Source organism: Syngnathus typhle, linkage group LG5 (genome assembly GCF_033458585.1).
Source record: "Syngnathus typhle isolate RoL2023-S1 ecotype Sweden linkage group LG5, RoL_Styp_1.0, whole genome shotgun sequence".
Classification (NCBI taxonomy): domain Eukaryota; kingdom Metazoa; phylum Chordata; class Actinopteri; order Syngnathiformes; family Syngnathidae; genus Syngnathus; species Syngnathus typhle.
In genome coordinates this window covers 17,802,657-17,815,342 of record NC_083742.1, presented here as the reverse complement: position 1 = coordinate 17,815,342, position 12,686 = coordinate 17,802,657, and the positions used below count along the sequence as shown (strand labels likewise).

The following is a 12,686-nucleotide window of genomic DNA, read 5'->3' as shown; positions in this document are numbered from 1 at the left end:
TTCCGTAGTCCTGCGGATGAGATTTTGGACAGAACTTTAGCGTGTTGCATTCAATGTGGTCATCTTCCCGCCGCATTTCCTCACTTGCAGCGTTTTCGTACCTTCTCTCATTAAAGTTTCACTTTGGTTGTTGGGTTCACTTTGTCAGTCATAGTAGTATGAACATTGCAATAAAACATTGTGCCCGCCCTGGCAACCCAAATAAATGTCTGGGAAAAACATGCACAAAGCAACTAACCCTGTCAGTCAAAGTAGTATGAACATTGCAATAAAACATTGTGCCCGCCCTGGCAACCCAAAAGGTGCACAAAGAAACTAACCCTGAAGACCTAAAGACAAACCCGAGCCACCGTCCAGGATATATCATCTTAACCGCCTCCTCTCTAAAATCTGAGCGCCAATACTTTGTAAGCGGCTGCCCCATGCCTCTAGAGAAGACGGATGGATGCCTGCAACATGACTTTTCCAAAGGCCTTCAGCAATCCACTTACAGAAGCTGTTCTGTCAGTCCACTCGTAGTTGTTGCCCTTCTTCTTTTCTCCCATCCAGGTATCATAGTGACTTGAATGATCTTGATGAAAGGAAGGAGAACAACAGCTTCAGGGCAAGAAGAGCTTCACCCAAATCACGACTGTGGCGGTTCTTCTTGGTGCTCACCCACAATGAATCGGGCATCTCGCTCAGAGTGTATGCTCGTCAGGTGGCCTCGCCGGGCGAGACAAAACTCCTCGCCATCCTCCCAAGTTCTACGCGTCGGGTCAAAAAGATAGCAATCATCGCCGTAAAGGAAGTTGCCATCGTCGCAGTCGGAAGCTGAGGCCACAAAGAAAAACATTGAGGAGGAAAGCACGACGAGATGGTTAAAGCGCAAATAAGCGTGCTGCAACTCACTCTTCATTACAGCAGTAACACTAGAGGAGGTACACGGTCCCTCCGGGCAGCCTGGAAAAAAAGACCCGTTTGCGCATCTCACCTTTCATCAGCAACGTGACCACGGACGCGCAGACTTACTCTGCGGCCGTTTGCACATGTAGGCCAACGAGGAAGCGCAGGAGCCAGACCTCCACTTCCCAGGCAAAAGATAAGCTCCTTGGTTGACGTAGGCGCAGGACGCGACGTCGGCGCTGTCGGTAGATTATAAAAAGGAACATTTTCCTATTTTTCCTTGAGTGCTCGTTCTCAAAATTGGTTCCAGAACCTTTACGCGTGTCCGCCTGAAAACAGCATGCGGAGATGTGACTTCTTACCTTTTAATTTGGTCTGAGGCCCAGTTGGTGTATGTCGTTGTCTCGCCATCGGACCAGGTCAGCTTCTGGCTCCCGCCTTCGAAGTCACACAAGATCTTGTCGCATTTCTGGGGGGCAAAAAAGAAAACAGTTCCAGTTGTCGCTGTCGAGTCCACGACTGCTTCCGTCTCACCTGGTTGGAGAGTCCCAGCCAGAAGCGGGTGTTGCCCATGGTGCCCTTGACAAAGTCCTCCTCGGCCGAAGAGGTGATGGAGAGCAGGTCGCCGCCCTGCCAGACGCAGTGGTGCCGGGCCCCCAGCCAACCGTTGGGCTCCTCCACCTTCTTGTAGCAGTTGGTGCCGTGCTCGACCCACCCGGGAGCACACTTGTTGGCTGAAGGCACAATTTGGGGATCAGGCGAACAGAGCAGAACACATTGATGGAACACTTGCATGTTTTTATTCTGTGCTCTTCATTGGGGGCATCTGAACCAAATGCACGAGGATTCTGTCAGGGGTGGGGTGGGAGATGGGGGGGCCAACGCCCATTGTTGCTTTGGCCCCTTCCAAAAACTTGCCTGTCCTTCATTTTTGGGTCCAGCCAGCGCCATGCAGCAAAGTGGAGCTGCTGATTGTTTGCATAAAAGCATCACTTACGCCTGCCAAGGATTGCACACAATGGCCCCAAAGTGATGATACTAAGCTTCAGATGTACAGTGGGGCAAAAAGTATGTCGTCAGCCACCAATGGTGCAAGTTGTTCCACTTAAAAGATCCCATCATCATCACCCTCAGCAATTACCCCACCCACCAGTTACGCACGTGTGGCAGGCATATCGATGACCAATGAGCTAAGCTCAAATCAGGTCATCGCACATTTCACCACTGGAGGGTGCTAAAGCACAACGCAACTCAATCGAATGGAACACTTCTTAGCTCAAGAAGCCCGCCCGCCCCCCCTTCCTTATATCAAAGTACAAAGCCAAGCAAGCAAGCCAGGCCTGACTGAATGTTTCATGGAGAAGGGCTTTTAAACTGCGGCCTCAATCAATTAATCAATCCTAATAAGCATGGACTCTTAGGGGCAAATGCAATTCTTCAGATGCGCCCTGCGGTTCACTAGGAGAAATGAACACGCATTGAAATCAGAGTCTCATAAAATCAATTTTGCAATCTTTGAAAACATTATGCCGACACATTTTGATGATGCACAGCGATATTATGAACTGCACAACTGTGTTGCAACTTTTTGGTGTGTGATGATGACAGACCAGACACGAAGGTGTATTATTAATAATATAATTACAATTAATATAAGATAATGATTATAATTATTTAGATCATAATAACCATGATTTTTTTTATAACAGAGGTGCTAAGAAATATCTATTGTATAAAGGGGCTGTAAGAAATGATTGCTAATACTCTATCAAGGACTGTCAGAAACTATTAATAATAATGACTAATAAAGATGAATTATTATTCATTATAATTAGCTCATATAAATCATAAAAATATTCGTATCATAGGGGCGCCAAGAAATATCTTGTCCATATACACATGTGCATAATATATTGTATAGAGTTTCAATAGAAGTTCTTGTGTCTTATTGTCATTCTGTGTCTTAAACCCTAACGGTGCAACTCATCTAAGTGTCACAAAGTCCAATCAGCCGCTCCTGAATTCCAAGCGTGCCCATGTTTTAGGAATAAAAACATTTTTTAAAAGAACAGAGCGAAAGAAAAACAAAAGTAAACAGGGAAAAAAGAGATGGAAGGAAAAGCCCAGTAAAAACACATTCGGCTTCCAAAATAAAAGGGCCAATTTTAGATTGGATATTTTGAAGTTATATGCTCAACTTCAACACGTCATCCTGACAGCCAGTGCGCACTTAAAATTCACAAGCGGGGCTCGTAAGAAAACGCAAAGACACTTGACTCAACGGTTTTAGCTCGTCATTTCAAAGTCAAGTTGCTCGTATGTTCGGACACAACGGCTTCCCACATAGTGATGAAAATGATGATAAAGGCAAGCCTCGATAACAAGAAAGGTCCGGTCCGGGAGAATTGACGTACACAGCAACTACATCAAAGTGTCCGAATAATGAAGATTCTTCAAAGTTCCTCAAAGTTTTTGTTGTCCAAATGTGTGATATTGCAATGATTTTTTTTCTTATCTCAGGCACCGTAATGTTAGAATATAAGCAGATGCAGTCATGCTAACTCACAGTACAGTACATTCCAGCTCTTTATTGTTGTTTCAATGGACTAAAGATACTAATTGCTTACCTGAAGCACATGTCCAAAATATGGCCATCTGGAGAAGAACACGGTTTAGTTCTTTCCACATGTTGGAGGAAAATCTGAACCCCTCACTGAGGGTCGCAACGATTGCAGTCGGGAGGAAAGAAGTCTCTCTCAGTAGATTCTAGCCAAGAAAAGAATGAACGTTCCGTGCACCCTGCTCTGAGGCAGAGGCTGGCCACGCCCACACGCCGCCGTACGTCAAACACGTCACCTTTGATGCTAGTCATCTCAAAGCACTCTCAAGCGACGTGGGGAGTTGCGCGCGCGTGTGTGCATAACCAAAAGGATAAAAAAAAAAAAAAAAAAAAAAACCCTTTGATTCCTTTAGTTTTTGTGACTTTGTAAATGTTCTGCACGTGAACAACAGCGAAGAGCAGTCAACTCGTTTAACAGTAAATACAAATAATAAAATCCAAGTATATGAAAGCAAAACTGTTTGCCTGAAAATATTCAAAAGCATGTCGTACGTCTTCCCACTCCTCTTTTTCAACGATCGGATGACTGCCTGCAGAGAAAGTGGAGGTGGATATATGCTCGATATCAATTTTCATTATTAAATTGAAGTATATGTTGAATGAAATTAAATAAAAAATTTGAATTTTGCATCGATTTTGGCTGATTTATTGCATTTTTAAAAACTGCGTACTTTATGAAACACCCTATATTATGTTTGTACCTAGTATCTATACAAAGTCATAATTTAGATGACGTTCACCTTGTTTTTGCTTTTTATTTTCATGTGTCTTCATTTGATTGATGAGGTTTAAATGTTTGAAACAAATAAATTCATTCAAAAATGCATTCATTCAAGTCATGAAGTTCTTGGCCGACGCCTCATCACCCACGCTCCTTTGGCTTTGTTGCGGAGGAGTCGTCACAACAATACATTTGTTTAACAAGGGCACAAAGACAAATAGTTGTTCACGGGCCAAACTGATAATAACAACTAAAAAGTATCCATTTAGGGACAGAATTCCCCGCATGAGATGTCTTGGGAGGGCTCGAACGGCGTGGCTGCGCGCTAAATAAACGTCCAGAAAAATGGCAAAGAAAAGTCAGTTTAATAAATAATGTAAGTTTTGAAAACAAACATCTTCTTTCCCGTTCACTGCAGGTCACAATGGGGACACCGACTGGCATTTTTGTGGACGATCGATATTCAGCAACAAAAGGAGAAAACAAAAATCCACTGATCGACCGATAAGGTTGACTATTTCCTTGATGACCTTGAGGTCGACATACCGGTCCAGAAAGGGGGCTTGGGAGCAGACACACAAACGGCAACACTTCTTGTTACTTATGATTCACCTGCGTGAGCTGGCCCCGCACCCCACGCAAAATTCAAGAAAAACACTTTGTTTCGTTTGTGCTTCATTTGTGCTGGTTTATGCTGTAAAAAAATGTTTTGCTGCAACGTTTTTGTAGTTATGAGAAATTATTTCATAGGTCATGCAGATTTCACCCAGACCCCCCCCCCCCCCCATCTACTCCAAATGAACCCAAAATGGCTACCGCTCGACTGTGCTCCAAAAAACTTTGTAGGTTTTCTTAGCTATTACTTGAATTTAATTTCGATCGTGACGTTGACTGGCAAAAGGACCCAAAATGGTACCGTTCGTGTGTGCTGCTTTGTGCCGTAAAAACGTTCGTTTGAGCTGCTACGGTTTTGTAGCGATGAGACATTTAATTTCTAGCGATGACGTCACCGCATGACGTCACCGCATGGCGTCGCCTATCGCAAGCTCCTGGAATGCCACTGACGCAGGACGAACTTTAGCTCAATATGTTGCTTGAAATCTTCTACCTTGAAACTAGATCAAGCCCAAAATAAGCACCAAGAAGGGCGTGGATCGATGTGTTCTTTGTATTCCTTACAAGTGTTCCCGTTTTGTTGCAAGTTAAAAAGTCGAGAGCAGGTGAGCATCGGAAATGTGTCTGTTTAAAGAAGCAAAATGTCGCCATCTGTCTGTGGCTCAAGTCCACTGCATTAAGGATCCGTCGTCATCTTGACACTCAAGCAGGGCCGGTTCTAGTAACGCACATAAGAGGGGGCAGTCAGAAACGTGAAGGGGGCATGTTTTTATTTTCCGTACACATTTTTAACACTGTTAGTGTTTTCTTCACGGCAGTTTTTAGCTGTGTGTCCAGATCTCAACCTGGAGAAGTGGATTGCACTCTGTCAGGCCTCTACACTAAGACCTGTCCAGCTTGGGTGTCCCACCTGAAGATTAAAGCTTCTGCTGGTATTGCTCTTAGGTTCACTGAGGCACGCAAACCACCTGACCATAATATGGTGGCACTCTCTCCGGGGGGGGGGGGGGGGGGGAACATATAATATGAATGTTATATTAACTCATTTTTGAGTTGTCGTTAATCATTAGTTATATCGCGCGTGGGTCATTACGACGAGTTTGGTGGAGTTTTTACTGCTTCTTCCAACTCCTACCGCGCTGACTAACTTGACACTCTCTGGCTGCGTCTTGCCTCATTTGCATACTCACACTGATTGGATGTTTACGGAGGGGCGCGGAGTCCTGACAGCAGGCTGTGTGAGGACACACACTGCACCGACATGAGAGAAGAGAGGGGACATCGGTTTGCCCCTGCGTAGAGCCGGCACTGCTCCAAGTACCACCATAATGACCAATATTAAAGTGCAGTAGCGTGGTAGGTCTAAGTGTTCATGAAAATAGTACTTAGTCAACAGTATTATGTATATGAGCCACATGACATGTGGCAAATTGTGTTTGTGTTACTTGTGTCCTGGAGATGTCCAGCAGCCAAGTGCTCGTCAGGAGTGGAGGAGCTCGCTTTTGCAGCAGGACAATTCACAGCTTCCCCACATCAAGGAAGAAGAGGAAATTGACATCAGCAAGTTGCCACTACCTGTTGTGAAGAGTGAAGAGGAGGAGGAACATCCCGCTCACTTCAAAAAAGAGGAGCATCTCCACATTGAGGAAGAGGAGCAAATGGACGTCAGCAAGTTGCCAGTGATTGTGGTCTCTGTGAAGTGTGACGATGATGAAGATGAAACACCCCAGTGGCCGCAGATTAACCACGAGAGCCCAAGTGGAGGTACACTGCCGAACAATCTGTTAGCGCCGCTGTCGGACACCGATGGCATCGAAGAACCTTTGAGGGATGGCGCAGATTGCGAGGACAAGCAGTTGAATTGTGGAGAGGAGGAGGCAGCTCCTAAAAAGAAAACTTCTCACACACGTAAATGTCACACAGCTGAAGAACATTTCAGCTGCTCAATTTGCGGGAAAAAAATTGCTCAAAATGGACCCATGATTAGACACATGAGAACACACACAGGAGAAAACCCTTTTAGTTGCTTAACTTGTGGTAAGGCGTTTTCTCTCAAGGAATATATGAAATCACACGTGAAAAAACACACAGGTGAAACCCCCTTTGGTTGCACATTTTGTGGCAAAACATTTTCTCAAAAGAAAACATTGCAATCGCACATGAGGACGTACACTGGAGAAAAACCCTTCCGTTGCTCATTGTGTGGTAAAAAATTTGCTCTCAAGCTAAACGTAGTCAAACACATGAGGACACACACGGGGGAAAAATCCTTTCTTTGCTCAACATGCGGTAAAACCTTCTCGGAAAGGCATCGTCTAGTATCGCACTTGAGAACGCACACGGGAGAAAAACCATTCGCTTGCTCGACTTGCGGTAAGACCTTCTCACAAAGGCATCATATGGCGTCACACGTGAAAACACACACAGGGGAAAAACCTTTCGTTTGCTCCGTTTGTAGTACGGCGTTTTCTCGAAAAGTCAATCTCGAGATACACATGAGAACGCACACTGGGGAGAAACCTTTTCGTTGTTTAACTTGTGGTAAAACGTTCTCTGTCAAAGCAACCATGGTCAAACCCATGAGAACGCACACAGGAGAAAAACCCTTTCATTGCTCTGAGTGTGGTAAAAGATTCACTCAAAAGGTAAACATGGTAATACACATGAGATCTCACACTGGAGTGCAATAATTTTGTTGATCCGCAAAAACAGTGGGAAAAAACGTGTTTTTCTTCAACAGTGTCAATTCAGATGCATTATTTTTTTTTGTTATGTTTAGCTTATGCACTTGATTTTCTGGTTGTTCCACTGTGAGTTATAGTCTGGCCCACTTTCTGGGTCAATCTTAGGACCCATTCTTTTTACATTTTGCACGCTTCACCTCAAAGATGACCTCAGCAAATTTGAAGGGGTCCCACCATTTGTGTGCAGCTGGGCCCCAAATTTGCATTTGAGCTCAGAGCTACAGTACTTATATATTTACCCATCATTTGGATTTGGGATGATGTAATATTTGCCTTTATTCAACTACTTAGATCTATATATTTATCTCAAATTGGAAATGCTGTTTTATCTAGTTTTTTTTTTTAGTTATTTTGAATGGCAATGACATTCTGTTTTGAAAATGACCATCTTCAAGAAACATGGATGTCAGTAAATGTGACTCATGGGTTTAAAAAAACAAAAACGTTTGTACCCTTTGTATTTAAGTGTCCTGACAGCAATCATTTCAGACCACTAGATAACACTAGTGCCCTATTATAGTTCGTAAACGCTATAAGGTGACGACGTCGAAGAAGACTAAGACAATACCGACGAAGAAGAAAAAAACACAGATATACACGGATAGTTTATGCTATGCTACTTTGGGTTTCGTGCATACCGCGCGGCTAAGCTAGTGGGGGCAAGAAATCTAGTGATGCCTGAACATAGGCTTGCACACAATGCTGTGTAGTGACAAGGAAACCAACTGAAAGGAATATTAGTCATGGTTTAATACTTGTTTTTATTGATTTTTATCCATTATTAAATCTTGACAGCTTTCAGTCTACACGAGCCAGGGTACCCTACATCTACATGGAATTATGTATGTAAAACTTTGACTGAATATATATTCAAAAACATCCTTGCCGTCTTGACCTAAAGAGTAAAATAATTTAACAATATATCTCTAAACATTGCCTTTGAATGGAAGATTGCCCCCGCCAAGATGTCATCCACGCAAGATGTCGCTTAGCTGTGCTGCTACATTCCACCGGTATGTACGTAGACTCGACGATGTCTATCTTTGACTCGCTGGCCGGTTCACTTTTTTGTAGGTGAAAGGTCGCACTGCCTAAGGCTTCTGGGCACCCACAACAATAGTTGAAGGTTCCAGCAGAACATCAAAGGCAAAAGTTTATATCCGAATAATTTGGACTGTCCATTTGTCGTCATGGCACTGCTCAGAGGTAAATAAGCTTCAATATTAAGTCAATGGGATCAGCGGGTCTGAATTTCTGGGCATGAAATTAAGGCTTTGTTTGACAATTTTGTGTCGTGATTTAATACACGATGTCCATAAAGATGTGGGGATTGATATATATTGTTGGATTGGTTTCTCTTTTGGTCAGATTCGTTATGTTGAAAGTTGAGGTCACCTCAAGAAGACAGTATATTAAAAAAGTTGTGGAACACAAACCTAAATAGTCTCACCAGAGATTATTAAACATCAACTTTACCTTAAAAATGTCCCCATTTAACACCCCCCCCCCCCACCCCCCACCAAAAAAAACAACATTAGAATAATAAATGATTACTGTACCTACCCTAAATAGTTCCTGGTGCTAAACTCTGTTCCCTCTTCCATCCCCACTGATTCAACTGTCCTTTGAATCAGGTGTGTTGGAGAAGGGTGACATTGAAAACATTTGGGACTCCAACCCACCAAGACCTGACTATAATGTTTAAGTCTGATCTTGTTTATTGTAAAACAGATTGATTGAAACTTTGCTTCCCAGGTGTATTCATTGTAGCCGCCAAGCGCACTCCGTTCGGCACCTACGGCGGCGTTCTGAAGGACCACAGTGCAACGGACTTGGCTGAGCATGCGGCCAAGGCGGCCCTTGCTGCAGGGGGCGTGGCTCCCGAGCTCATTGACAGCGTCATCATGGGGAACGTCATGCAGGTACGTATTTAACCCCTCCAGATTCTAACCGCGTTCAATTGGAATGCAATGTTTCAATTCTTTTTAGAGCTCAGCAGACGCTCCCTACATCGCACGCCATGTTGGTCTCAGGTGCGGAGTTCCCATCCCGGTCCCGGCTCTCACTGTCAATAGGCTGTGTGGATCTGGTTTCCAGTCTATCATCAATGGGGCTCAGGTGAGAGCGACTCCAGAACACACCTTAGGCTGAAATGACTAAACTGTGTTTTTGCATAATTACTCTCTCTGGATACTTCATTACACATATTTACACAAACAAATGAGTGATTTGCATAACCACTAAACCTTGGCATGCATGAAAATAATGTTTTGATTTGAAAAAAAAAATCAAACGATGTAATTTTGTCCATGTCTACGGTACGTTGTACATTTGTGCATACAGACTACAAAGTTATCTACAGTTAAATTATATTGTTTATAAGCCCCAAATTAACATCTCCCCAAAAAATATATTAAAATAATTTTAATAAATATGTATGTCATTTTATTTGAACTACTGAATCAATTGACTTGTTCACAATGTTCATAAGAATCAAAAGATTTCCGTCCATTACCCGCACATATTGAAAATCTACACACACCCTGCTCACATGCAATGTTTTTATGATGTAACAAAATTGGACTAAAATAAATCATTTCAAAACTTTTGCCACCAGTCATGTGACTTGTAACCCACACAACCCAATTCATTTTTTTCCCAGGGTATAAAAAAACCCCATTGTGGTTCCATGTGTGTTTTTAGGAGATTTGTGTGAAAGACTCTGAGGTGGTACTATGCGGTGGTTCGGAGAGCATGAGCCAAGCTCCCTACGCTGTACGCAATATCCGATTCGGTACAAAGTTTGGATTCGATCTCAAGGTTTGATAAGTCATTTTATGCCACTTTTTTGAAATTTTTTTATAATAAAGCTTACTTGTTCCTTGATTGACAGCTGGAGGACACTTTGTGGGCAGGTTTGACCGATCTCCACGTAAAAATCCCGATGGGCATCACGGCAGAAAACCTGGCAGAGAAATACAAAATCACAAGAGAGGATTGCGACAATTACGCATACCAGACGCAGCAAAGGTGGAAAGCAGGTTAGAGAAGCCTGCAGGCTGCCAATTCACATGCACACAAATGTTCAAATCCATAATTTTTTCCCCCCCCCTCAGCTCATGAGGCTGGCCACTACAATGCAGAAATTGCTCCTATTGACGTGAAAGCAAAGAAAGGCAAGGTGTCCATGGCTCAGGATGAACACCCTCGTCCTCAGACCACAATGGAACAGATGGCCAAACTGCCAACCGTCTTCAAGAAGGGAGGCGCCGTTACTGCTGCTAATGCTTCGGTCAGTCCTCACCAAGACCTCAACCCTACAAAAAGATGATGTTTGTTTGAGATGAAATACGCTGCTGCTCCTTAGGGCGTGTCAGACGGCGCTGCCGCCGTGGTGATTGCCAGCGAGGATGCGCTCGGTCAACACAAGCTCACTCCGCTGGCCAGAATTGTGGCCTATCATGTGTCTGGCTGCGACCCGAGTATCATGGGAATTGGTGAGTGGTGCTAACTGTTACACTGTTTGTTTGAAATAAGAATAAAGAAGCTAGTAAAACGGTTTTAATGACGCAGGCCCAGTTCCAGCCATTACCGAAGTGCTCAAAAAAGCAGGACTGTCACTCAGTGACATGGATTTAGTGGAGGTCAGTATATTGTTGCCATGCTTTTCCCTTGCTAAAATTAGCCGCTGAGGTTAGCATATTGCTTTGGTAAGTCATGAGAAACGCAAGCTAGCAGCGCTTATCGCACAGGTGAACGAGGCCTTCGCCGCCCAGTACCTGGCCGTGTGCAAGGCCCTTGGACTAGACCCAGAAAAAAGCAACGTCAACGGAGGCGCTATCGCCATCGGACATCCCCTGGGAGCTTCGGGGGCTCGCATCACCGCTCACCTGGTTCATGAGCTCAGGTAGCATGGTCATGCCAATATGCGCTGTCGTTGGGAGTTATTTCATCTGGCCTTGAATGATTTATTTGGGGTTTTTTTTGGCGGCAGGCGACGAGGCGGCAAGTACGCCGTGGGATCGGCTTGCATCGGAGGCGGTCAAGGAATCGCCATTGTCCTTGAAAAGTGCTGAGTTTGCTCCAGAATCGCTAAGAAGAGGAAAGCCAAAATGATTCAGTCACATGATCACATTCATACAAATGCTGCCTATACTATACACACCACAATGCATTTTTATTTCTAAGCATCAATGAATGATTGATTGAGACTTACTATCAAGGTTGTGGTTTTCTGTTAACCATTTGCAACATCAGTCTATTGTCTTTGAGAAAAATAATGTATGATATATGTTGCAGTCCAGTGTTGCCTTCCTTTAATACGTTCATCACATAACTATTATGGGCAATTTCTCACATTAAAATCCATACATGGCATGCTTATGTATAAATAATATACATTTGCCATGTATTTCCATCAATCATTTGTACTTGACATCTCATATTTTGTTAATTGATCGAAATAAATTACATTTTGGAAGTATCTTTTGTGATCTATCCAAGTTCGAAAGCTCGACATATTGAAATTATGAAATGGTTGAGGGAAAGAAAAAAAAAAAAAAACCTTTTTTTTTTTTACCACACGAGCTCATTCTTTTTTTTTTTTTTTTCTAAATAGAAATGTTAATGCAGAATAGCGGGGGAAAGGTTACGGTACACGTGGTGTAAGAACAAGCTGTAGAAAAGTCAGATAAATACAAATAAACATACGCTTGATCACAAAAGAAAAGCAAATCTGCGTCACTTCTTTACATGTGTATTACACAATGCCAGGTTTTTATTTCACTAAAATTGGGGTCGAAGGTTTTTCTACAAATTTTAATTTCATCCACAATATCATTATTCATTTATGATCATTTCAATCATCATTTAATATCAACATTAAATGATAATTTTAGATTTAAATTAAAACTGTTGGCACAATTATTCTTCCATGACCAACAACTTTTCCTGAATCATTTTTAAAAGTCCTCGTTTACAGGTAAAACTACAAAGACCAGAAACGCTTAATAACTACGTCATCACGCTGCGTTGCTATATCCGTCACTTACCCGGATGTCGCTCTTTTCTTTTTAGCCAAGGTAAGGCTTCATCGCATTCG

The 12,686-nt window shown here is 43.1% G+C and overlaps 3 protein-coding genes across 3 annotated transcripts; 2 read left to right on the top strand and 1 right to left on the bottom strand.

Annotated features, from left to right (window-relative positions):
• Positions 1–937: 937 nt before the first annotated feature.
• On the bottom strand, positions 938–3,639 carry LOC133154767 (secretory phospholipase A2 receptor-like). The gene is made up of 4 exons (XM_061279752.1): positions 3,513–3,639; positions 1,420–1,619; positions 1,248–1,354; positions 938–1,124 (listed from the first exon to the last, which is right to left on the bottom strand). Exons 1-4 carry the CDS (start codon positions 3,571–3,573, stop codon positions 980–982), a joined length of 513 nt encoding a protein of 170 aa, XP_061135736.1. The 5' UTR covers positions 3,574–3,639; the 3' UTR covers positions 938–979.
• A 2,603-nt stretch (positions 3,640–6,242) lies between these two features.
• LOC133154446 (zinc finger protein OZF-like) lies at positions 6,243–7,585 on the top strand. Its single transcript, XM_061279198.1, has one exon. The coding sequence runs from the start codon at positions 6,248–6,250 to the stop codon at positions 7,529–7,531; it is 1,284 nt and encodes a 427-aa protein (XP_061135182.1). The 5' UTR covers positions 6,243–6,247; the 3' UTR covers positions 7,532–7,585.
• A 1,032-nt stretch (positions 7,586–8,617) lies between these two features.
• acaa2 (acetyl-CoA acyltransferase 2) lies at positions 8,618–12,068 on the top strand. The gene is made up of 10 exons (XM_061279210.1): positions 8,618–8,791; positions 9,341–9,507; positions 9,575–9,703; positions 10,289–10,405; positions 10,479–10,626; positions 10,702–10,877; positions 10,953–11,082; positions 11,159–11,229; positions 11,338–11,492; positions 11,580–12,068. The coding sequence occupies exons 1-10, from the start codon at positions 8,776–8,778 to the stop codon at positions 11,659–11,661; spliced, it is 1,191 nt and encodes a 396-aa protein (XP_061135194.1). The 5' UTR covers positions 8,618–8,775; the 3' UTR covers positions 11,662–12,068.
• Positions 12,069–12,686: the final 618 nt, after the last annotated feature.

Excerpts from the sequence above, each read along its gene's own strand:
- LOC133154446 (XM_061279198.1), top strand. The coding sequence starts at position 6,248 with ATGAGCCACATGACATGTGGCAAATTGTGTTTGTGTTACTTGTGTCCT.
- LOC133154767 (XM_061279752.1), bottom strand. The coding sequence starts at position 3,573 with ATGTGGAAAGAACTAAACCGTGTTCTTCTCCAGATGGCCATATTTTGG. Across the intron at positions 1,355-1,419 it reads GGCTGGGACTCTCCAACCAG|AAATGCGACAAGATCTTGTG; the intron begins GTGAGACGGAAG and ends TTTGCCCCCCAG. Across the intron at positions 1,125-1,247 it reads GCCTCAGACCAAATTAAAAG|CGCCGACGTCGCGTCCTGCG; the intron begins GTAAGAAGTCAC and ends ATCTACCGACAG.
- acaa2 (XM_061279210.1), top strand. Across the intron at positions 10,878-10,952 it reads TTACTGCTGCTAATGCTTCG|GGCGTGTCAGACGGCGCTGC; the intron begins GTCAGTCCTCAC and ends GCTGCTCCTTAG. Across the intron at positions 11,230-11,337 it reads GTGACATGGATTTAGTGGAG|GTGAACGAGGCCTTCGCCGC; the intron begins GTCAGTATATTG and ends CTTATCGCACAG.